General features: G+C 42.2%; 1 protein-coding gene across 2 annotated transcripts in view; it reads right to left on the reverse strand.

Annotated features, from left to right (window-relative positions):
- Positions 1–533: 533 nt before the first annotated feature.
- NBAS (neuroblastoma amplified sequence) overlaps positions 534–26,473 on the reverse strand; it is a 250,417-nt gene continuing 224,477 nt past the window's right edge. For both annotated transcript variants that reach the window (XM_006910241.3, XM_025045807.1), the window contains exons 49-52: positions 19,579–19,718; positions 18,008–18,152; positions 12,626–12,754; positions 534–959 (exon numbers count right to left, since the gene is read on the reverse strand). In XM_006910241.3, coding sequence (XP_006910303.1) covers positions 687–959; positions 12,626–12,754; positions 18,008–18,152; positions 19,579–19,718 — 687 coding nt within the window. In that variant the 3' untranslated portion in view covers positions 534–686. The remainder of the gene's footprint in view (positions 960–12,625; positions 12,755–18,007; positions 18,153–19,578; positions 19,719–26,473) is intronic.

Consider the following 26,473-nt stretch of genomic DNA (forward strand, 5'->3'; position numbering starts at 1 on the left):
GCTGGCTACGTTAGCCCATCCACCCGGGTTTTACAGATGTTTCGCAGACATGCAAATCTGTCAGCCCTCATATAGTGATGCTGGTAAGTTTGGAGATGCCTTACCTGAGTAGGCAGCCCTCACATGCTGGTACCGACCATCTGGCTGTGGCCTTAAGATCACAACTCATATACTGTAACACCAGCGGGAGAAGCGGGGATGACATTTCTTGGGGCCCCTCCTGTGTATCTGACAGAGCCTCAGACACACAACCTCACATAACACTCAACCACCTTGGGAGATAAACAATATAATCCTCATTTTATACACGATAGCCTGAAGTTCAGACAGGTGGACTCCAGGTCCGCCCTCTCCTACCCACCACCACATCCACCTGTCTGCACTTTTAGACACTTTAATTATATTCTACCCAAAAGGCAGTACCCCCCCACCAAAAAAAAAATAGGAGAAAGCGTCGAGTCTCTCTTAGTCAATAATAAAGTATGTTAACCAGTCACTGTAAGAAAGAAAAAGTTTAAAAAACGGCAGCTTGCTCATCGTTTATGTACAGCTTTATTTCAATCTGCTGGGACCACCGAGAAGAGTGGACAGGCCCAGGCGTGGCCTCTGGGAACAGCATTGGCTCTGGACGCCGGTCCGCCTAGGAGTGAGACGCCATCGAGGCCGCGTGGGCCGCGGGCCGGCGCTCACACCCAGTGCCGGCCCGCGCTCAGGGCCGTGCTGAACGTTCTCAAGGCCCGGTGAGTCCCCCTCGCAGCCAGCAGGAGCGACCCCGCTTCGGCTTCGTGGCCGGCCTCCCGCAGGTCTCTGGCCAGCTCCTCCGCGTCCCAGCGCCCTTGCTGGCTGGCCAAGAGGTGCTCAACGATACGCGGGTAGAAGGCTGTGGAGACGCACGGCCCCAGCAGCTTGGCGTCCAGGAGCAGGGAAAGAAGTTCTCGGTCACAGTTCGAGTCATTCACCTTCGAGAAATAAGACAGGCAAGACGTGAGAGGGGCGAAGCGTACTGCTCGCCAACAGACGCGTCACACGGCCACACGCTCCCCGCGGGTTCGCCAGGCGCTGCCCCTTGGCCTTTGTTATCATAAACACCTTTACCCTGGTAACAGGGCCTGCTCCAGACAGCACACGTGGGGCATGAGCATCTCTGAGATCAAGCTGTGGGGTGACAGACATGGTTTCCTTTTAACCCAAGCCATGGCCACAGACCAAGAGCACCCTCGAATCACGAAGACCGCTACCGTACGCCGCGCGCCAGGAGCCACGCGGAACACTGTGCACGTGCCCCTCGCCAAGTCCTCCCCATTCAACTCTCTCGTCAGCGCTTTTACCTGTCCGTTTTATAGATTAGGAAACTGAGGTGTAAAATTTTGCTTAATGTCATGGTCAGTATCATGGAGCCAGAATCTGAACTGAGGTCAACCTTGACCTCTAAGCCTGGGCTTTTCACAACCACGTTTACCGTTTCATTCATGCTTTCGCCGTGGTCTGTATTCGGTGACCCCGACACTCCCCTGAATGCGGATCCACATGAAAAACATTCTTTTCAGAACAAGAAAACTTTCTTTTCTACTCCATTGGGAAGATATATCTGCCAACCCCACTAATATAAATAGGATAACTGGCAGGAGATATTTAAAATGTGTTCTTAAAACTCCAGAACGGTTAGTACCAAACTTGCCCTTTTAAAACATGTTTTCTAAGCTCTTTCGGCTTGTATATCCTCTGTGTGTCGCCCTGGTCTTAATCTAAGTACAGCTTCCCATGGCTTTGACACCTAGCTTAGACCGTCCTATTTCATACCGCTGACGGTATTTTTGTAAGGAATCAAGTTAACACTAATCACACATCAGAATTCCGAGCTCGTTTCCATCGTGGTGGCAGAAAGCAGCTTTGCGGCATGTTCTTCTTCATGTCACCATGCACTTTTCATAATTTTCGTTGTAGGAATCTCAGAAATAACGTGGCATTTTAAAGCCAATTAACTAATGTTTAGACCAACTGCATTATGTAGCTGTGCACAATGTCCTCTTCCTGCGTGTTTTGTGACAAGCAGGAAAGGCTACTGAGATGAGAAGGTCAACAACGTCTACTGGACGCAAGAATTAAAACAAAAAGAAGTTCCGGGAGGAAGTAACCGCCCACCGTCAGACAGTGTCTGTCTGTCCTACCACCCAGTGATGCTTCGAAGCCCAACATAAACATCCGCTCCAGTGCCACCTTCTTGGTGACATTCTAACTCTCCTGGCCAAGCTGGCTGCTCCTTCCTCCACACACCAAGACACCGTGCGTGTCCCTCGTCCTGCTGTATGACAGTACCACGTATGTGTCTCCCCACCAGACTGGGAGCTTCTTGAGGCACAGAGATTTTATCAGCCTTCTACTCCATCATCCAGTTTAACCAGTATTTGTTAAACGGCTGAGTGATAATCCTTGAACTCTGTCACACTTTCACGAGTTCATGGTAAGAACCCAGTATCTGCAGCGGGCCTGAACAGGTGGGCTCTGGACTGGAGACTCTCCCAGCAAACCCCGGGCGTCTTCCTCAACACTGGTACACGCAACTCACCCACCTCCGACGTGGGAAGACACTGGGCTTGAACTCAATTCAGCATTTTTTGTTTGCTTTTGTGTTTAGAGGCTAAATGGCAGAAAAAAACAATTGGTACCAAAGACTAGCCTCCCTGCTGAAGGGGACAGGAGAGCCTTCAGTCCTCCCCACCGGGGGGCGCTGACGGGCTCCACAATCCTTCTTACCTCCCAACCTCCCCTTCACTTCACAGGCAGGAAACGAGAATCTTAGCCCGGTGGCACTGCCCTCACCGTCACCATGTGCACTCCCCAAGCCTTAAAGTACCCCTTTAAGACTGTCAGTCTCCTCTGACAGATGAATCTGAGTTCAGTGAGGCCGAAGTCGCATGCTGAATGTCACGCGGCTGCCAAATGGTGAGCTGGACTAGGAGCCCTCATCTGACGAGTCTGCTTATTTATTATTTGCTGCCCTCCAGAAACGGGCTCCCCTGGAGGATCTTGACGCCCCTGTTCATGCCTGCACCCTCCATGCCCAGACAGTGTGGGTGAGCTGGGTCCACGGGTGACTGGGCAACCCCGGGGCTCGCATCCTCTCGCGGTGGCACTGCGCGAGGCATCTGAGTCATTGTGCTCGTCCTTATTTTGGTTCATCCTTAAAAATAAAGAATCCCTCCACCTAACCCTGGAGGAGAGAACAGTGTGTGCCCGGATGCCGCAGGCAAATGTTTGAGAAAACACACAGATAAAAGGCTCAGAGTCCAAACACTGCAGGGCAATACTGTCTTTGTTGCTCGGCATAAGTCTTCAAGGCTAGCACATCTTTATTATTCTCTCTGTTTGCTCACGAGACCTCCATCTGGGGGCCCGAAAGACCCCTAGAAAGGGAGTGATGGATTTTCCCAGCTCGGGGAAGAGACAGGGGTTCTGTCAATGCCCGCAGCCACTGTTCCTCTCACCCCTACTTCTGCTTGTTTCTCTCCAGTGCAGCGACATCCTTGAAACTGGTTTCCCACTGGTTGTGGCCAGCCCTTCGAACAGCCAGCCGCCCATGTCCCGGCAGGGTGGGAGTCAGGGGTGGGCAGGCAGGCACAGGGTAGGCGTCTAGCCTCCTAAAGCTCTTGACCTCCTATCCCGGCTGAGGAGGCCTGGGGCTTGAGTCTGAAAATGAAATATAGCATTTCCGGTCCACTCAGAGGTCCCCTGAAACATGGCAGAGTGAAGGCCTGCGGACCTCCACCGAGCTGCAGGGACACTTAGCTTCTCATCGTCACGTGCGGGAGAACGGAAGGGGCTGACTTCCTTTCTCTTCCTCCCTGGCGCTGGCTCTCTGCGAGATGGACAGAATGGCCAGAGCAGGCTTAATAATTGTCACGTGCAAGGGAAATACAGCATGGACAAGACTTCTGTGCGGGTCAGAGTCAAAAGAGAAAGAATGCAGAAAGTAAGAGGGCCTCTGTCAGGAAGTAAGAGGGCCTCTGTCAGGAACTACTGCCAAACGCGCACTGTAAGAGGGTCAGAGAAGACGTGGACGGCCCGAGGTCACAGGGAGCCAGCCGGCTCCCTGCCACCTCCCCGCCCTCTGTCTCAGGACACCAAGGCCAGGCTGAGTCCTCTACAGGACAGCAGAGCGCCTGGCGTCCCAAAGCCTTCGCAGGGACTCTGGCATGATCGCCACGTCGCTGAGCTGCTAGACTAACCAGTGAAGTCTCAACTTATCTTCGTTTTTCTTGTTTTTGCCTAAAATTCTAACTTAAGGCTCTAAAAGTCTGGTACTACCTACCATGGAAGCCTGGTACTGTCTTACTACCCATTACTCGATCCAACATACTTTTTCTTTTTGAAACAAAAGGAAAAAAATGATGAAAATAGTTTGAAAAAAGCAAGTCACCTATATCTAGAGCACCACAAGAAATAACTTTACCTTCCTTTCCTCTCCAGTAATTATCCTTGTGCACAGATATTTTTTCACAATCACATATTTGTATTCTACTTTTCTCATTACGAGACTTTTTAAAACATTTTTATAGTTTTCATTCTTAAAATTTTTAATGTCTGCAAAATAGTCTACTGTATGAATATAACAAGTTATTTAACTTCTGCTATAAATACTTCAGCTGCTTTTAATTGTTTGATATTACTGAAATACAAGTGACTTTTTGTGCATATCCATTCTTTATTTGAATTATTTCCTTAGAATAAATGATCAAGGAGAGGTATTACCGGGGTGTTACAGAATGAATTATAACCCCTCGTCTCGCATATATTGAAGTCCTAACCCCCAGTACCCTCAGAATGTGACTATATTTGAAGACAGAACCTTTAAAAAGGTAATTAAGGTTAAATGAGTCATTTGGTCCTAATCCAATCTGACTGGTGTTTTTAAAGAGGGTATAAAACACACATAAGGCCAGAGGCAACCATGTGAGGACACAGGGGTAAGATGGTCATCTACGAGCCAAGGAATGAAGCTTCAAAAGAAATCAATCCTGCTGACACCTTGATCTTGAACTTCTGGCCTCCAGAATTGTAAGAAAATCAATATCTGCTGTTTAAGCCGCCCAGTCTGTGGTGCTTCGGTGTGGAGCCCGAGCAGACTAACATACGGGCGCCCTTCTGGCTGTGGGTATGAGTACAAGGCAGTCAGACAGCGATGTCCTGTGCCATCTGCAGCGGTGATAATCAGCGGAGGAGGATATCAGTTTTCATTGTAAGTGTCTCAGTTTTGCATGTTACTGTTTTGAAAAGAAAATCGTTTAGCTAATTTAGGAGATATATAATGGTACCTCAAAATGCTTTAATTTGAATCTATTTCCAACGATGATTTTTTTCTTCTTTTTTATCATTTTTATCTTTTTCTTGTGAGAAGAAAATACTTTGCTCATCTGTTAGAGTTGTAACATCATCCTTTCACACATAAAGGATTCAGGGAACTTAAATATTAACCCTGATTTTAGTCATAGTGAACATTCCAATTTGTTGCTTACAATTCTATTTTGGTTATTTGTTGTTTTATAGAAGTTTTACATCTCTGTATTGCCAGGAAAGAATCTGCTCCTTCGATTCTTTTCTATTGCTTTAAAATTTAAAAGTTATAATTCCTTGAGGGAAATAAATATATACACACGTAATTATTGGAGAAAAAAATATATATTCTGACTTTTAAAAAATCTGACTTTTTAATCGATCAGGAATTACTTTGGTAGACAGTCCGTGAAAAATCACACATCCCTGACATAAGCTTGACTGGTGCTGTAAGAGCTTAAGGGAGAAAATATATTCTGTCATTTTTGGACACAGCTGGATGTTTAACTATGAGACAGGTCCAGGAGGATTAGTTGATTTAATTCCTCTGATCAAATAACTGAATAAGAGCAAAAGGCAGTGTGGTCTTGTTAAAGGAAGACAGACTTTGGGTTAGAGACCAAGTTCCAATCCAGTCGCTTCTCTAAACAGCCGTGTGACCTTGTTAAAGACAATCTCTCTCGCCCCAGCTTCCGCATATGAAACATAGACTACCTCTGGAGGCTGACATAATCTATGCTTTATAAGTGCCTAGCAAAATGCCTGGTGTAGAGTTCAAGTTCAAGAAATAGCTGAAGTTATTACAAATCAGGAATAAACCATTTTCTAGAAAAGGAAGGGGCTTACATATGTCATAAAATGAGTAAAATGCTTGCCGCCTCTATCAGTGATTTTTCTTCTTTGTCAGTGATTAATTTTTGAGAATAAATGAAATTTTGCAGATCTCGGGAAAGAAATCTATTAAAGCACCAAGGACTACTGCCTTCCAAACCATTAAAATGTTATCTGCTTAATTCCTGTTTCAACACTAGGTAATGAACCTTCTCTGAAATAAAATCTTTGATTTTATGGATCTATATGAAGCTAAGCGTAATTGCAGTAATGAGGTAAACTGAAATTCCAGTGGCATAATGTATGCAGGACCTCATTTCAATTACTTCATAGAGGATTATTCAATATTATTTCGCTGTTTACTTTAGGAAAGGATATTTGATTCATTGTTACATGTTCTATTACTAATAAAACTTATTAAGTATATCAGCTGTAAGGGCGGAAAAATAAAAGGGCAACACACGTGTACACTTGGAATAAGAAAAACGCCTGGAGAAAATCTCTTGTACTCTGTTATCTTAATGATATTTGAAACTCCATTTCCCAGCCATTCCACGCCTGCCATGGGTTTAGCAGCATACCTCTTCTGAAACCAAAGTTAGGGTAACGCATCTGACTCACGACCTAGAGAACCTGAGAAAATCCAAGCCTGATCACTATGACCATAATCAAATGTTCCATTTGGGGCCTTGGGTTTCGATAGCTCCACACTGTGTATTGACACCCTTCCCACTTTACTTAATTCTTTGATTTCATACGCCAATCTCCCCATGAGAGAATTCCTTTAAACGCTGGGATGATATTTCATTTCATCTTTACAACATTCCTCACTCCTGCGCATAGTACCAGGCTGTGTACAACGGGTGCTTGATATGTCTGGTCGCACCAAATAACTCAAACAAACATCAACGCCGTCCAGAAACATAATAGGTTAACCTACAGGGAGTGAGCTGCCTGTCGCTAGAGGCATCCAGCTGAGAAGTCGTGAGATATGCGGTCGCAGAGCTTCCTTCATCGAAAAGACCAACCACAGGCTGAGGGTGAATGATGATGGGTAAAAGCAACATATCTAGGTATGCTCAGGTTAAAATGATATTTAGAAAAAAGTAGATACGCTTGAAATTCTGAGAAAAAAGAGCCTGGTACGAAAAGAGCCAAAAGAACAGTGATTGTAAAAAGAGGTCAGTTTAATACCAACTGCATCTACTTGCTTGATTCCTCTTTGTACGATTAAATCACTTCAGCCTAATTGGTTTGGATACTTAGAAGAAAACCAGCTGACCTGAGGACTAGAACCGAAGGACGTGCAGATGACAACCAAGCTTGTCAGGACCCCAGCCCAACTCCCTTTACCAAGGCCCGCCAGGGCAGGGGGAAGTGCGAGCCGATTCGGGCAGGAGAAAGGAGACGAATCAGCTGGAAATCTGGGCCGAGTTAACGGGGGAACAAAGAGAGGAAGGTTTCATGGTTTTATATACTGTTAATCCAAACACGCTTTTCCGAGAACCTCCCAGGCTCTCCCTCCCACCTAGACACCGTTTCTGTGAGTGACGCCTAAGGAGGTCCTGGTGGCTTCGTGACAAGATCAAAGGAGATGAGAATCACATTTATTAAAATGTGCAAGGCTGTCGTGTGGAAGCCATGGATCCCGAGCAGCTCCGCAGGGTGGGGCTGTGACCGCCACGTCCGAGGTACAGGGCGCAGCCTTCACTCCGGGGTTGCTCTCCTGCCAAGAGGTCTATTTAAAAAATGGCATCGAGCGCCCAGTTGGCTCTCCACCCTCAGCCATGCTTGACCAGGGCCCAGGTGACATAGTCACCCAACCCTGGGCAAGCTGCTAGGCCAGCTCTGCCCTTCGTCTTTTTCAGACCTAATATTATACAGTTCAAGACGCTTTCAGCGATTTCATTCTCGGTAGAGATAACCTTTTTTCAATATAACATATCTCACCTCGTTGCGTTAAGAGAAGCCGTATGGTTGAGCACAGACTTTGAAAGCTGGATCCAGGGTGTGAATTGCAGCTCTGGCTGCTTATCGGCCGTGTGACCTCTGAGTCTCAGTGCTTCCATCTGTGAAGCCGGGATGACACCTTCTCACAGGACCATAACATAAAACGAGGATGGGCCTATGACAACACCCGGCAAAGAGTTGGTGCTTGAAGATGGAAGTTACTAGTAGCGTCAGGGAGAAACCCTTGATCAAGTGCTAAAGGTCTTACGGTTCCCTTCATAACCCCACGAACCACCCATCATCCGGGACAGTCCCTGGGATGTGGGGTGAGGCATTGGGCAGAACCTGAGGAGGGCGCCATGTAGAGCAAAAGCCACCACGAATCTGGCGTTGGGAAATGGGGAATTTTCAGGGCACAAACTGTTACAAATATACATCTGCTTCCTTTGATAAAATGAGTCAAGAGATGTCGCTTGGTAGAAGACAGGCCAGAGATGAGCTTCAGACTCACCAGCAGGGAGACCCTCTTGGAGAGAACACGGTTTTGAATGTGAGCTCTAAAGCCCCCAAGGCTGACGGAGAGGATTACCTAGCAGTTCATGCCAAACAAGGGTTTTAATTATTCATCAACAAAATAATCTCGAAGAAGGAATTTCTATGTCTGGCCAAGGAAAAAGGCCGCTGGCCATCTGTAAAAGGTGACTCAATACCAGAGGTTTGCGATTTCAGAAAAGCTCAGAGAAGGGCGTACCGCTGTTGCAGAACAAGCCAGTAAGTGCTGGCATCGGCACTGAAGCGGGATCCTTTATACTGCAAACACCTGAAAAGCTGGCAAAACCACACACGCTCCCAGCAGGCAAGTGAGGTGTCTCTCCACCTGGACCCACGCACTGTGGGGAGCGGCACCTGTCAGAGGAGCCCCTTTGCCAGATGTTTTTTCTTTTAATGTCAACAGGAACCACCCAACCAACAAGGGGGGGGAACTGAAGTTATTGATGAACTCAGCACCCTACAAATGAACAGAGTGAGTAGCAAAATAAAAACAAAAAAAGAAAGCAAACGTTTTACGTTTTCCACCGCAATATCAAGTATGATTTAAAAACAGCTGGACAGGAGTCCTGCAAAGAGGCCCACTGAAATTCTTCCCTTAGAACGTGTAACGTGACCTTTTGATAGTGCTGGGAGAACTAATGGTACGTTATAGTAATGTCTTATTTCATTCATATAGCATTCTCGAAATGACAAAATTACAGAGATAGAGAACAGAATAACAGTTGCCACTGGTTGCGGGGTGGGTGGGGGAGAGAGAAGGTGGCCGTGGCTGTAAAGGGTAGCACGAGGGATCCTTCTAATGATGAAAAGACACTGCCCCTTGAGGACAGTGCTGGGGACGACAAATCCACACGTGAAGATACGGCACAGAACTTACACACTGATGAGTGCGTGTAAAACGTGAACTCTGAGTACGGCCCGAGACTGCACCAAGGTCAGTCCCAGCTGCAGCATTTTACAGTAAGGATGCAGGTGCCACCCGTGGGGGGAAGTGAGGGACACGAAAGAGAGAGGGGTATTATTTCCTACAACCGAACGTGAATATAAAATGACCTCGAAATAAAAAGTTTAAAAAAACATTTAAAAACTGGAAAACTGCAAAACTTTTGCTCTTTGAGGATGCAAAAGGGCTGAAGATGCTCAGTAATTCCGTGAACATATTTTAAGGCCACACGGTTGCCACATGTGACTACTCAGTGTGACTACTGAGTGTGACTACTCGGCTTCGTGTGAAGACGTTACAATTAAGTCGCATGAATGGATCCCTAAAGGGTCTCAGCAGCAGGTAAGTGACTCGTCTCAGCACTCCGCACCCCTGCATCTGAAGGCCACAGAGGTTTGGGGCGTCATCATCACAGCCCCTGGCAAACCACCCGCCGTTTGCAGGGCTGTTCGAAATCACAGAGTTTCAGCACAACGCTGCCCATCAAACGTGCAGGTGAAAATGTTACGGAGTCAAATTAGTGTCATTTAAAAGACTACTTGGGGTTGCAGTGTCCCCACATGATTTCTTCTTTTAATTGTGTGTGTGGAGAGGGTAGCAAGACTAGTTAGCAGTTAGGGAGCCCCAGTGCTACTTCCAGTTCTGACAGATGGCATTTGAGATAGAGCATCTTAAAACGAAAACTGACATCCAAGCCTGTGGCATTCAGGAGTGGATCGAGACGGCTCTGTGCACAGCGAATACAAAAGGCAACGTGTAATATGTCACTGTTTCGTCCTCCAAGAGGCCCAGTGAACACGCCTGCGCAGAGGCACTCATACGGTGCAGGACGGTGGCGAGGGAAAAAAAAGCGCCGAAAATCTGCAGCCTGATTTTCTTCAGTTTTCCCTTTCTTCTAATTATTGAATGTACAATAAAAAAATAAGGTAAGTAAAAAATCTCACTGTACTTCTTCGTTTCTTGTAAATTCCCAACATTACTTATACTTTAGCACAAATAGACAAATCTCGCAAGTTCCTTCTTCAGTCTAGCTCCCAGAGAGGCCCCTGCCATGATCGATTATCAGTGACGATGAAGGGAACCCACAAAAGTCTTTACAGAAGCTTTATGTATTTCAAAAACATATCGAAATGAAGACGGGCATTAGATTTTTCTCATTTTGTTCATTACGACGGTTTCCAAATGCAAGTACGTTCGTTTTTTGTAACCGTATACATCACTTTCCGTATCCTTTGTCATTAACAAAATTTTATGTCTACGACATACAGTCGTGCACACATAACAGCATTTCAGTCAACGATGGTCCACAAACACAGGTGGTCCCATGAGGTTATAATGCAGCTGAAAAAGTCCTATCGCCTAGTGACATGACACTCATCGCAAAGCCACAGACCAACGCTTTACTCACATGTTTGTGGTGCTGCAGCTGTAAACGAACTTAAAGCACTGCCAGCCATATAAAAGTACAGGACATACAATTATGTGCCGTACATAATTGTCAATAATATGATAAATGACTATGTTACTGGTTTATGTATTTACTATACTTTTTATCGTTATTTAGAGTGTGCTCTCTGAACTTGTTAAAAAAAAAAACTTTGCCGTAAAACCAGACACCATGTTACACCAGCAGAAGCCTCATACATCTCGTGTTTACTGCATCTCTTGATTACATCGTTTTCCCTTATGCTTGATTAGTCTCATATTGTTTTATAAATATAGTACAGCCTATGCGCAGCGTTTATAAAGTATATAAAGTCTACAGTAGTGGACAGTGATGTCCTATGCCTTCATATCCACTCCCCACACACTCACTGACTCTCCTAGAGAAAATTCGAGTCTTGCCAGCTTGACTCATGACAAGTGTCCTATATAAGTAAACCATTTTTTATCTTTTATATCATTTTTTTACTGTATCCTTTCTATGCTTAGATATGTTTAGATACACAAATACTTAGCATTGTGTTACAGTTGCCTACACGTGTCCGGTACAGTAACATGCTGTACAGGCTTGTGGCCCGGGAGCAGCAGGCTGTGCCACACAGCCCAGGTGTGTAGTAGGCTAGATGATCTAGAGCTGCGTAAGATCACACTATGATGCCCACGCACTGACGAAATGGCCTAACGATGCGTTTCTAAGAACGTATCTCTGTCGTCAGCAATACAACTGTATTTTCATTAATCTCTTCGCTGTCTTGTGAGGCAAACATGTACCTCTGCTCTAGGCTTCTCCTCCTCTCTCTGATCCCTGGAAGATAACCTCTTACATTTTTGTTATACACACAAATACTTCAAATGAAAGAATGATCTCCCTACAGAGGGGTTTCAGTAAGAATCATACAATGCGAATTCATTAAAACACAACCCTGAGCTATCGGATTCTAAAGTGTAAAATTTAAAAAGGGAAGAGTGAGTTTCTTCCTTAATCATAACAAAGTAACGAGCCCTGACGCAGAAATGGCGAGCACTGTCTTTACCACATCATCCCTCAAGCCCAGATGTCACTGCAGTGGTGGTGTAGGTGGCCACAGGAAGTGAGAGCTTGAGATCTCAGATGGTGCCAGTAAACAGGACTTGCGGGCACCTTCTCACCGTTAATTAATTGGCAGATAAGCAAACACACATCCAGGCACAGAAAACCTGACTGATGCTAAGAGTTCCTCCACCCCAAAGTCCAAGTGGCAAGCACTAGTCCCCCGGAGTCCTGGGCTGCTGAGACATTTTCCTAAAGAGACTAACACACTACTTCTCCGGAGAAACTGCTTCGCTATTTAGATCTGTATTCTCTGGACCCAGACAGAGAATCTGGTTTAGTAAATATTTGTAAACCAGAGTTGTTTGGTAAATGTTTGTAAAATAAACAAATTATCTACTTCTTAGGCAAAACAGGAATAGCAATTGTGGTCCGAAAATACTGTCGATAAAACAGTCTAAAACGAATCATGGATATTACTTAAGAGAACGACAATATTCATTCATTTCTCTGAAACATAAAACAGAGAATTCCGCTGGGAATACCTCGGCCACGCTGGCGACGTGCTCCAGGGCCACGGCATGGAGGGTCTCGTCCTGGCCTTCGAGGAGCAGTTTCAGGGATGGCAGCAGGAGGGACTGGTTCCAGAGCAGCGCACTCAGCTCCTTCACGCCCTGAAACCACAAGCGCGAGTGTGAGTGGGACGGCAGGGAGCCCCGCCCCTCGCACCCCGGCGCGGTCCGCTGCCTCCCCACACTGCCTTCCCCGCGCCCTGAGCGTGTGCGCGTGCATGTGTGTGTGTGTGTAAAGCACACATGGGATCACGCTGATTTACTGTTTGGTGCCTGCTTTGCTCATGTCACAGTATTTTGTAAACATCTTTCCAAGCTCTCAGACATTCATCCGTCTATGATGTTGCTTTTAATGGCTGCACGATATCCCACTGGATGGATACAGGACTGTCAGATATTGTCAACTCGCAAAGCCCTGGTTTCCTCATAAGTAAAATGGAGGTAATTATATCTACTTTGCAGTGTTGTGTGTGTGTGTGTGTGTGTGTGGATGTGGGTGTGATAAAGAGTTAATGAATAACAACATACAATGCTCAACATATACTAGATGCTTAAAAAACAAGAACTATTATCAATTGTTAATATCACGTATCTCGTTCTCATCCATTGCAACAAAGAAAATCAGCAAGTTAAATATTTAAAAACCTGTTTATAATTCTAATGTCAAGGTGAACTGAATACCTGATAGTTAAGATATTCCATCTTCATGAAAACTCTCTGTGGTCTAGAAAAATCAAAATGTATTTTGATCTGCACAGACGTATCTGAATTTTATTCTCAGCTCATTATATTAGCTGAACCAGTCATCAGAGAGCGAGCGGGCTTTTATACAAGATAACAAATGATAATCCTTTACGACAAAAGAATAAAAAAATAAGTTTGCAAGCTACCCCTCCCTGCTGAGTCACATGCTCCCACAGTGTCCTGACTTCAGCTGTAACATAAAGAACAGAACTCTCAGACCAAGGCCAGACAATGAATGCAACCTCATTATGTAAAGCAAAAGTTGTTCTAGAAAGAATTGTGAATCCCGCCCTCCATCAGACTGATCTTTCTCTTGTGCTCCTCCAGCACATCAGAAAAAAACTCAAATTTGTAGTTTCATAATTCCTTTACGTTCTTATAAACCATAGATAAAATAAGGATGGCACGAAGAAGCTCCTAGCTGGAGCTTAGGATAAAGGCCACTTCAGAATTCCACTCGCTGTAGTTTTTTTTAAGCTTTCTCTTACCGAGCATGTGTCTGCTGGGCATCAGCAAGGCCTGCACGTTTCAGACTGGAAGGCTGTGCTACACAAACTTGTGTGCAAATGATATCGGCAGGGTAATAGTTTTGTAAAGTGTGTACTTCGAACATTCTGGATTCTAACTCAGTAAAGTGCTCTGCGTGCCTTACAGCACACGGGACTCACAGAGGCGTCTCACTTAGGGTCTGGGCCAAAGAGAAATGCAGATTTTTAACCTGGGGTGCCAAAATCTGCAGAAAATATTTGGGAGGATGAAATACAAACTCCAGTGCATGACAGTCTAGCCCACCTGCCACACAGGACTTGTTTCCTTCACCCTCCTCCTCCTCGAATGTTACAGCAACGCCCACCACCTGCACCCCAGATCCTGATCCCCAGACAGTGCCCCCTGGACGGGCTGTCTGAATGTGCACTGGCCACCACGGCAGCCGCAAGACACACGTGGCTAGTGTGCATCTGAGTGTGGCTAGCGCAGCTGAGGAACTGCATTTTAAATTTTAATCAATCGTACTTAATTTGTTTTAATTTTAAGAACCACCCCCAGCCAGTGGCTACTGTACTGAACGGCAGGTACAGCTGATGAGTGTCAGGCTTGCTCAAATCTCTGGGCTCTGCACACGATGTAACCTCTGCTGTTTCTGTCTGATTAATCCCTCTTTATCCTTTAAGTCTCAGCTTCAAAAGGCACAGGAAAACCTCATCTCCTACAAAGATGCCTCTGAGTTCCTTTCCTGCAGCTCCCCAAATCCCTGTGTGCTTAGAAAACGTACCTCGCAAACCAGGGAGTGGGGCAACCACAGGTGGAGGATTAAAAAAAGTGAGTCGTGGCTAATGTTACTGCCACAGTGATATTAAATATTATGGAGCTGTGAAATTAGATCGTGGAATTTCCAAATGTGGTAAAATAAACTTAACAAGACTTTTCCATTTTGTAATCATAATGTCCCTTCCTTTGTAACAATTTTAATTCATATCTGAGCACATTTAGTGATCAATAAAAATAGTATATACATTTGCAAAGTTCCCTTAATCACAGCATCCTAAGGAAAAAAATCCATAAGTGAACCCCATTAAAAGAAACTGAAGCAACATAAAGAAAATGAAGAAAAGTCACTGTGGCAACAGAACTCATTTGATAATAATTATTTTTACATCAGCAAATTGGAAAAGAGAAATAATAATGACCTACTTAAAAATGGGGTTCAATCCAGTACCTTCTTCCCCACCCCAAGAGATGATGGACTTTGGAAGGTAGTGAATTGCGTGCTACGGATGAAGCAGTAAACAGACAGCCTCAGCTGCACCTCCTCACAGGTCCGGAGGCCTCGGAGAGCAGACAGAAGCGGGGTCCCCTGTGAGGCCATCCAGTCTAGGCCCTTGTTTCAGAGACCAGAAAGCAGAGGTCGAGAGTGCCCGGTGCTTTTCTCATGTCACAGATCAGGCTGTGGCCCAGTCCGCAGTAAAGCGGTACCATTCACGCATTGCTAGGGCTCCTCCTCCTGCACCGCGTCTGACGTGCCCTGCCCCTCAGTGCTCCCAGTCCTCACGGGGAGGACAGGCCTTGCCCCTCTGAGGCGCATGTGGGGAGGACTCTAATGCATGGGCATTTAATCTATTCTGATCGCCTTAAAGCACCGAGGAATCATGAGCAGACAATTCTGAGATCAAACAGGACCACTGCAAAGAAGCTTAATGGATTACTCTATTTTTCAAAGTAGCTCAACCTAGTTGTAGAACCACAGGAGTTAAATTGTTATAGCTATTTAACTTCTCATTTAACCATCCACTCTTCTTTTAGAAAAATAAGAAACAGAAAGCATAACGTATTATATATTGGTCAATAGAAAGAAGAACACACTTTTCCTCTATGTCCTTACTTTAAATGTAATGCCGACAGGACTTACTGTTGCTAGGGACACTCAGAGGTTGCTATCACCCATTCCCGGTGGCTAAAAGATGGTAACATAACTGTTATCGAACCTTGATTACGTAGCTAATGGTATGTCAGGGTCAAAGACACAGTGGCCATGTTTCTCAGCTAACTTACGTTCCTTGCCTTAGAACTAATTACAGTAAAACCAAACCAATGAGGATATTTAAAAAACAAAACAAACAAAACAAACAAACAAACAAACAAAAAAAAACACCTTCTCTAGGTGATAACAAAGATCCTAAAACCCTTACATTATAGAGGGAAAAATGTGTTGTTCTTTTTATTGTTTTAGAACAGCGGTCCCCAACCATTTTGGCACCAGAGGCCAGTGCTCCTATAAGAATCTAACACCTGATGATCTGAGGCAGCGCTGAGGCGGTGATGCTGGCTCTGGGGAGCGGCTGCAAATACAGATGAAGCTTCGCTCACTCGCCCACCGTTCACCTCCTGCTGTGCGGCCCGGTTCCCAGGAGGCCATGGATGGTACCTGTCCATGGCCCGGGGGTTGGGGACCCATTTTAGAATGCTGACAATGTCGACTCTAGACTGTATAGACCATTCTTAAAGGAAGTACCATAGAAAAGGGAAAAAATTGACCATAAAACTTAAACAACTACACAAGACAGACATTCAATATGCAACACCCCAAGTATAGTTAAGAATGGCTCCTTTGGAAGTATTTGTTTTTTAGCATTTAAGCGCAGAGGTTTGGTTTGAGAGTCAGACCTACCATCTACTGCCTCAGTGACCTGGAGCAAGACCCTTGCCATCAGAGCCTCCATTTCTTCAGCTATCAAATGGAGATCAAGGAACTTCCTGACAGGTGGTAGAGGAGGTTAAATGAGACAATGGAAATGAAAGCCCGAGACTGCCAGCAAATGTCAGTTCCTGCTATCACCACCAGCCGGTGAGACAGTAACGACAGATCCTAAACTGCTTTCCTAACCGAGATTCAATAGAACTGCTAGGACACTTCTGGCATTTGATCCTAGTCTAACAATGGTCTTAGTTTATGTTAAGGCAAAGATGAACCGCATAGGTTATTTACATATGCCCTACTCTGGGGTGGGGGAATAAACTGCGTTGAGTCCCCACTCTAATCAGTGCTTGAATCCTGCCGTGGGTGAAACAGACATGACACAGCCATGGTCCCCATCCTCCAGGCGCTCACAAGAGAGCAGAGCAGATCACAGGAAAATAAGCAGCTGATACAAGCCAATCACGTACCACTGGAGTAAAAGGATGTTGTTTTTGGTGGTGGTACTTTAAATATTTTAGAGAAGAACCTTGCCATTCTGGAGGTTGGAAGACGTCTTTAAATATTTTAAAATTTAATCAAAAAATACTTAGGCAGTCCCTCATTCAGAAAACAATTCATTAAATGTGCATTCATAATGAGAATATTTTCCTTGAGTGATTACGATGAGAATTCAGAGAATCATATTTATAATTTTATTTTCAAGTTTATCTCCTATGTGGTAGAAACTCAAAAACCAATTAATCAATTGAGTGCCATTATCCAAATGCTTAAATTTAAGACATGTAAATTGCTCAAACAATATATTGCCGAGGTTGGATCCACAGCCGGGGGCTATAATAAATATGTGCTTATTTTATAATGTACAATTTTATATATTAAAACAAATACCTCTGTGACAGTCAAATTATGGGATCAAATAGAGAACTAAGGTCAAAATGGAGGTGGCTTTCTTATCAAGTTTATAAAGAATGAATATTGCAACTATGCATTCTCATTAAAATGATGTCAAAAAGTATATAAAAATCGGAGTGTTCAGTTACCTACCTGCCTGGAGGAGAGCTAATGCTTACTACTGTGTCACCAACCACCCCGCTTCAGACAGAGACAGCCCACAAGCTACCACGACCCCCAAGAACATACACCTGAGTGAGACATACAAGGGTAGCCAACAGGAGCTGAAAACTGGGTAATACTCTGGGACTGTAACAGGAATATTGCTTCGGAGCTCTCGCAGAGAGAAAACCACCTCCAAGCAGCTTTTCAGCATTGTGTTTCTTCATCTGATCTGTTACAAATTACGGGCCTTTGCCTACAGGTAACTTGAGCTAAATGTTCTTCAGGTACAGCAGCTGATAAGACAGTTTGGATAAGGAAAAGGCTACCCCCCAGCAAAGCCGCTTAAGATATCCACTCACCTCTGCAGGGAGCATCTGCTTGGTGTTATATAAAGAGCGACAGATTTTCAAAACTTCACTCCCCAGTCCTTCTTTGTTCTCCACCGTACATCTGGTTAGCATCGCCGTAGCTAGTCTCATCCAAGGATTATTCGTTATGCTGCTTCTAAGGGAGAAAAGTGCCAGGCGCTGGAAATGATTAAAGCTTTAACAATTGTGAAGAGATTTTAAAATAGGAAAAAAAAAAACCACGACACTTTTCAAAGTCGAATGCTTATGACAAATTGCAATCATCGTCTGGGTGACGCGTTCCTCCAGGTCTATCCTGCGGAGGAGAGAACATCGCACGGAGGACGGGAGCCTGTGTGTCACCGACAAGCCCCCAGCGGCATGAGGATGAGGCAGCCGGAGGATGCTGGACGGCACAGGCTGCTTTGAAGCCACGGCAATGTGGGCTCACATTCACGCTCCCCGACTGACTACTTGGGTGACTCACAGAAGTCGCTTAAACACTCTCAGCCTGGTCGTGTGGTTCCAGGGTAGCCGCCCAATCATTCTGAGCCTCGGTTTTTTCCATCGTGAAAAAAGTAATTTAGTGCTTTCCCTGCAGAGTTGCTTGGTTTAATGAATGATGTTTGCAACTGTGGAATGTCGCTCTTAATAGCATGCACATCTTACTATTCGCTACCTGATACCAGTTTTTCTTTGTCATACGGTTATGACTATGATTCTGGGGTCAGAGAAGGACAAATGACATTAAGGGCAGTGCGCAGCTGAGGTCAGCTTGGGAGCACAGACTGAGGAAGCAACAAGCAGCAGGGGAATCACACCCTGAGCTTCGTATAGTTTTCTTATTTCTGAAACACAAAAGCATACAAAGTCTGTTCTTCTGCCAACAAGGAGCAGCAGTTCATGACAGACAGCATATGTGTGCAGAGGAATTCTGGCCACGTCTTCCAAAGGAATCCCTGGCTGACGGCGCGAGGGTAGGATGGCGACTTCACGCAGCTATGAGTGGCAGCTGCAGGCTCAGCACGACGCGGAGGGAACAGCATGGGCCGTGAAGGTAGCCGGTACTAGCTGGTTAGAACTCTGCCTCCTCCACTTATCAGCCATATGAAGCCTCAAGTTATTTAACTTCAATTCACTCATCTATAAAATGAGATTATATCACCTTCCTGTAGAGGTCTGTTGAGTGAACTGATCATCTATGTAAATTGCACATAATATTGTGTGTTCGCAATAAATGGGAATTATCACAAATAGTCCACATGGATTCTCAAGTTAGCATTGTCAGTCACGTTAAAAGGGAGTCGAAAAATTTCCCAGTTAAAAAAAAAAAATGGAACAAAATTATTTTGTTGACATCATAAATCAGAGGTTACTATCAAGTATTGTCTGATATTTCTGAATAAAATATCTGGGCTTAGAGGCAAGAAGAAATGGAAAGAAACCACTATTTCAAACAAGCGATTTTAATTTCCGCTGAAGGCCAATATTAATTTTATATATTTCTTTCCTTTAGCTCATTTGAAGGTACTCATTTTTAAAACCAAACCACGAAAGAAGTCTCATTTTACGTGAACACTTACACATAGTCACGACTCATAGGTGGCCATGCTTGCAAGAGCAAGACCAAGTGCTGGAACTCAGCCTCTTGATGACTGGACTCCAGGAGCTCCACAAAGAGAGAGTAGCGGTTCTCTTCATTTTCGATATCGGTTATGTCCACCTGGAAGTTGAAATACACACTTAAAACTGGTGGCAAAAGCCACTGAATTGGTTTACAGAAGAATTTAAGTTTTATTATTTTGACTAAACACTCTTTTTAAAAATTTTACAAGGTGTTGAGGAAAGATTCAACAATACCCCGTTTTCCTCCCGCCCTGCTCCCCCGCACCAAAATAAAAAGCCCTTCTAAAGCTCAATGCCTTACCTATTTCAAACCTTTAGGTTAAAAATTGTTTATAACAAATCACAGGAAGGTTCTTAAAGTTATTTACCAAAATAAATCCAAATAGTAGCTTTTCATAGAACTGAGTCATTAGCATTCAATATGTTGTATCAAAATACTGAATTGTTTTATGTAAAATTATGAGTTCACCATACTCAACATTAGATGAATTTTTTTTAGTTTAAATTATCTTAATGCATTTCTAATTTTCATTTTAGCATTATTACTGCTGTCTTCATGTTGTCTAGAAAATTTCTCTAATTTGAAATTAAAGCTTTTACTAAAGTGCAATTATATGACTTTTTTTTTTTGCTACAAATCACATCTCTACCATTTCTAATGTAAAAGTCTCAGTCAAATAAAGAATATTCATTTTCCCTCTCATTGAATAACTGAATATTTCTTTTATACTGGGACAGTCCTAAAACAAATTGTATCTCCAACACGCTGTAGATGAAAATGTTTAAGTTGAAAGGCAGTTTTCAATATAAAAAGAACGCCAAATGCTGGTTCTCTTGTTCCCTAGCCTCTCTCGACACCAATTCTCTACAATTTGGTAACTAAGACGCAGATGATAAGACCTTAAAAGGATAATGAGAATGGATGATTACCTATACACTTGCTAAATTGTCTACACTAATGCATGTTTCCTAAATATTTAATTTAATGATCATTCTGGCTCTAATCCCAAGTAGCCATCTCAAAGGTCATACTATGAATTCTGCATTTTCACAAAAGTTGCTATGTACTATGAAAATACTGGTAATTATATGAGAAGTCATGCTCACACAGTTGAGCAGTCAGATCCTTCAAATCCTGCCTTAAAGCCTCATGTCATTCTTCCAATAATAACCCAGAGCATTTTATAGTTTTTGAAATAATTGTATAACCCAGTAAGTCAGTTGACCTTTACAAGAGTCTCGTGCGAAGAACAGCACAGGTATTATTAGCCTCACGTTGCGGATGAGAACGCAAACTGACCTGCCTGGCAACATGGCTAGCAAGTGGCAGAGCCAACATATAATTATAATCAGAACAGGACATTCCGAAACTAGAGGATGCAATAAGCTAAATAAACTTTGAATTATTTAAATTGGTGGTCTAACCGGGAGTTTGGCAATAGTTTCTTGCCTATTTATAAAGAAATGTTAAAAAGAAAATCTCAAACTCAAAACATCCATCCATTGTTCCCAGACTGGACCACCTCCAACCTCTGGGGCCCTTAGGTGCTCTGCATCCATCGCACACGCTTCTACCTCAGAAAGTTTGGTCTGTTTCTTCCCAGCACATTTTTTCTCCAGATATCTGTATGCTCATTCCCTCGTTTCCTTCAAATTCAGAACTGCCCTACCTCAGGCAGCATTCCCACTCATCTCTCTCCCTCACCTTGCTTGATTTTCCTTCTGAGCACTTGCAAGTATGTGAAATATTATGTATTGGTTTATTGCTTTTCTTCTTTCATTAGAGTGGGAACTCCTTAAAAACAGACTTTTATTTGATCACTGGTTTATCCCCAATACTTAAAAATCATGCTTGATATAGAGTTAATACATAGTAAGTACTTATTGAGTGAATGAAATAATGAATGGATATGCAAAAGAATGAAGATAATTCATCATTGATAAAATATTTTAGCACAGAGTAATATCAAATATTCATTGAGTTGCCATAAATTTTTGGCTGTTTATTTATCAAATATAGACATAAGGTTTAAAAAGAAGATGCCACCAAGAAGAAAAATACTAAAGCAGATTCGGAGATGGCACGTTATTAACATTTTGTCTCGACCACTGATGCCTGGTTTAACTATGCAATTTCAGCAAAGCCCCTCTCTCTGACTCTCATTTTCTTTATCTGAAAAATAAGCTCTTCAAAAGTCTTCGAAGCCTCAGAAGTTCTAAGGTTCCTGAAGGTCTGTAGCTGGGAAAAGGGTTGGTATATGGCTGCCCTTTTCTTTCTGAGTTATAATCTAACATTTTACAAAGTTTATTTGCAGACAAGGGGTTTTTTTTGCGTAAAAATATATATAAAAACAATTGAATGCTATGTCTTTAATGTTCCTAGCAGTATCAACATTCCAGTTTCCAGAATTAGCTGCAGTTTAAATAATAAAAAGTTTCACGTTTACATGAAATGCAGCGTATATACGGGCTATTTGCTATATGCCATGAAAAGGACGAGATAAGGAAAAAACGATTCATGTTTTCAATATCGTTTAGATGTTTTTCTTTTCAGAAAGTGTAACAGCCTGAAAGTTTTAACTGTCATCGGGAAGGAAAGAGAAAAGAAACTCTAAGTTAAACTTTTATATGTTTATTTTTATATTAGCATGCAAATAATAGTTTTCATTTTAAAAAAGTGTTCGGTAATAAATGTCTTTGTATAGCAGCTTTCCCACATGTACACACTTTCTAAAAGTGTGTCTTTGCCAGGAAACATTTTCTTCCGAATGTTCATTCATCAGTTCAATTATCAGTAACTTACTTTTCAGAGCACTGACCCCCATACTTAAAAGATAAATGTGAAAAATATAGTAATTTACACAAACACCCATTTTGTGTACACAAACTGTTAAGTTACTCAGCTCTTAAGAAAGTAGTTTGAAACACTCTACCACTGTGGCAACAGAATCTTTACCTTCTGTGAGAGAAGAAAATGGACCAAAAAATGACTTGAGAACATGTTTTTTTAACACGTGATAAAAAATACACTTTGCCGGATAATCATTATATAATTCGATACACAAGTGCTAATCTAGGATTTGTGTTTATACACTAAAATGTTTAAATTTATCTAAATTTACCAAGATAATATAAGCTTATATTATTCATCATGTTCTATGTTTTTAAATATAAATCCTGATAATCAAAACTCAAAATAAATTTTTGTATAAAGAAAGATAAAAGATAAACATATACAAGGAACTTCCGGCCTGGACAAAATAGCTCTGATCCATTTTCCCTACCCCTCTCTGCTAAGCACAACTATAAACTATGGAAGTTACAAAAAAGACGACTGAAGGAGAACTCTTAAAGGTGGCAAAAAGAAATCAGAATACTTTGGGACTCCAGGGCCGGGAGAACAACGCAGCAGTAGGGTGTCTTGATGCCCTCACCCAACAGAAGACAGACACTCAGACCCAGTGTTTTCTGACTCCTGACCTAGAAATAAGGTCACTTCTTATCAGAGTTCCAGGATGAAGGGAGAAAAGGGTGTAGCTGAAAGAGAAGTTGAAGAATATCTAAAAACTCCCCAAATTTGGTAGAAGATACAAACCTACAGATTAAAGAAGCTGAGCTAATCTCAAACAGGGTAAGCCCCAAGAAATCCATGCCAAGACACGTGATAGTCAAACTCTGGCAAACTAAGGACAAAAAATCTTGAAAGCAGCTAGAGAGAGCAACACGTTACCTATAGAGGGCATGACAATTTGAGTAACAGTGGATTTCTCATCTGAAACCATGGAGGCCAGAAAGAACTGGCACGATATTTTTCCAATGTTAAAAGAGTTGTCAACTGCAAATTCTATATGTGGCAAAATTATCTGTTAGGAAAAAAGGAGAAATAAAAGCATTCTCAGATGACGAAAAACTTTAAAACAATCTGTCACAGCTCTCATCTTAAAGACTAAAGGAAGTTCTTCAAACAGAAAGGAAATGATGAAAGAAGGGACACTGGAGCATCAGAGGAGGAATGAAGACGGTAAGGAGAAGAGAGATGGGTCAATACGATAGACTGTGCTTTTTCATGAGTCTTCTAAATTACATCCAATGATTAGAACGAAGATTGTAACACCAGCTGATGCTCAAGGCAATGGCACTGAAAAGTGGGAGGGTAAAAAAACCTATATGGAAGTTTACAGTCCACGGCGAGGATGTCCACTTCCACCACTCTTATTCAGCATCACACTAAGTTCTAGCCACTGAAATAAGGCAAGAAAAAGAAATAAACAGCATATGGTTGGAGAAAAAAGTCTATTTGCAGATAACGTGGTTTTCTACTTAGGAGATTCTAAGAAATATTAATATTTAAAAAGCCCAAAAGAAAACCTATAACTAAGAAATAAGTCAACAAGGTCACAAGATACAAAATCGACACACAAAAATCAATCACGTTTCCATACACTAACAAGGAACATGTGAAAACTAACAATAAGAACATACCATTTATAATTGCCTCAAAAATATGAAATATTTATGTATACAGGTTCTGTGTTCTAAAAATTATAAAATGTTTATGAAAGAAATCAAAGAAGATCTGAACGAATGAAGAGATACACGACATTCATGGGTGGGAAGACTCAACACAGTACAGATGTCAAACTGATCTATCGGTTTAAGGCAATGGTGATCAAAATCCCAGCCACTTTTTTTCTAGACTTAGACAAGCTTTTATAAAATGTATATGAACAGACAGACACAGGTCCTAGAATAGCTAAGACAATCTTGACAAGGAAGACTAAAATAAGAGGAATAACTCTACTTCATACTAAGGTTTATTATTTAGCTACAGTAAGACAGTGCGGTATTGGTAGAAGAATAGACATAAAAATCAATGGTATAGAAAAAAGAACACAGAAATGAATATACCCGACCGATTCTGACTAAAGGCAAAAGAAAAAGCATTTCAAGAGAAGAAAGACGGTTTCCAACAAGCAGTGCTGGAGGAACCGGATCTCCATAAGCAAAAAAATAAAAATAAATAAAAGGAAAGAAGGAAAGAAACCTCAACCTAAACCTCACTTTATGTAAAAATTACTCAAAGTAGATAAGATTTTAAATGTGTTAGATGTAAAATGTAAAATGATAAAGTTTTAGAAAAAATAAGAGAAAACCTGAGAGATCTAGGGCTAGGCTAAGTGCCTCTGCTCATGAGACTTGCAGAAATGTGAGATCCATGAAGAATGGTCTCTTAACAGGTGTTTAAGGTGTTTATAACTCATCCTATTAAAAAAGGGGCCAAGACTAGTTTGTCTGAACGCCAAACTCTGTTCTGTAGAACAGAGCACGGCAGTTCCCATCCCCACGGTGTGGGAGAGAGTGCTTAGTTAAGACAGAGAAAGCATTGCATTTGTGGGTTGTAGACCTGAACGGAAAACGGGTTCCAACTGACAGCAGCACGTTGGACAAGAAAACTATGAGCCTACGCAGATTTCAGCAAGGGAGTTCCCGAAACGAGCAACCAAATTCACATAATTGTATTACAATTCTATTTTATTATCAGTCATTGTATAAATCTCTTACTGTGTCTAATTTATAAATTACACTTCATCATACATATGCATATATAGGAAAAAAAAAGTCATGTATATATAGCGTTTGGTACTATCCACAACTTTAGGCGTCCACTGGGGGCCTTAGAAGGTATCCCCGTGGATAAGGGGGGACCAGTGTATTAAATGAAGGTTCCTACACACGGCTTTCTTGATGATAAAAGAGTAATACTTCTTTCTTTGAAGAGTAATATTTACTTCAAAATTTATTAAGAAAATGATACCACACTAAGTTTAAAAAGGTAAATCTTCATAAGTACTCATGTTTACTAAGACTCTGTACTGGCTTATGAGAGTTATTTTCACGTATTATATGTATTCAGCTATCATTTATTTTAGCCTTTATAATAAATTCTATTTATAAATTCTAATCATTGTTTTCTAGAAATTAGAATGATATAATCTACAAATAATGCCAATTAAGATTTTTAAAATGTTACACTTCCCGTTTCTGTTTCTTGTGTTACTACATTGACTAGAACTCCCAGAACAATGCTATATAATAATACTGAGTGTTCTTGTTTTGTTCTTAATTTTAATGGAAGTGCCTCCAAATTCAGTTTTGAAAAAGTTAGCTATTATTAAATCTTAGTCATCAGAGAATATACAACAGAGCGAATGATCAATACAGATTTCCTGCATAAATACTATAATAAATATGTTATCTATTTACTTTCCAGAAGATGGTTTTGGCCCGATATATTTTCATATAACAATTGGTAATATTTTGCTCATTAATGGTTAAAAAAAATAACCTTAAGTTTAAGAAAATCCTATGTCATAAATCTGACAAATTATCTGAAAAAAAAAAAAATGAGGGAAGGAAGGAAGTATTGCTCTGAGACCATAAAATTCAAAGTAAATGGGTCTTAAAGGCTTACAAAAGTTCTGAGAGTATGCGGTTAGTATCAGTGTCATGAGAACTTAAACTCCCTAAAATACTTAAAAACAAGACACCTCGCTGAGCATAAATGCGGACCTAGGAAAGAATCAGATTCTCTCTTTTCTAGGAAGTAGTGCAGTCCATATTAAAATATATATTCCCAGCATCCAAATATATTTCATTAAAGTATGAAAAGTACAGAGAAATGACATAAATGCCCAAATAGCTACAATGTGAAATGACTACAAAACGTATTTTATTGTACAAGAAAAACTAACTGTAGGTGGCTATCAAATGATCCAACATACCTCCCAAGGGGAGTGTAGAATAAATGATAAAGGGAAACTTGATTAAATGTGCAGCTTTCAAAGGAATGCC

The sequence above is a fragment of the Pteropus alecto genome, unplaced genomic scaffold (genome assembly GCF_000325575.1).
Source record: "Pteropus alecto unplaced genomic scaffold, ASM32557v1 scaffold61, whole genome shotgun sequence".
In the NCBI taxonomy this organism is placed as follows: domain Eukaryota; kingdom Metazoa; phylum Chordata; class Mammalia; order Chiroptera; family Pteropodidae; genus Pteropus; species Pteropus alecto.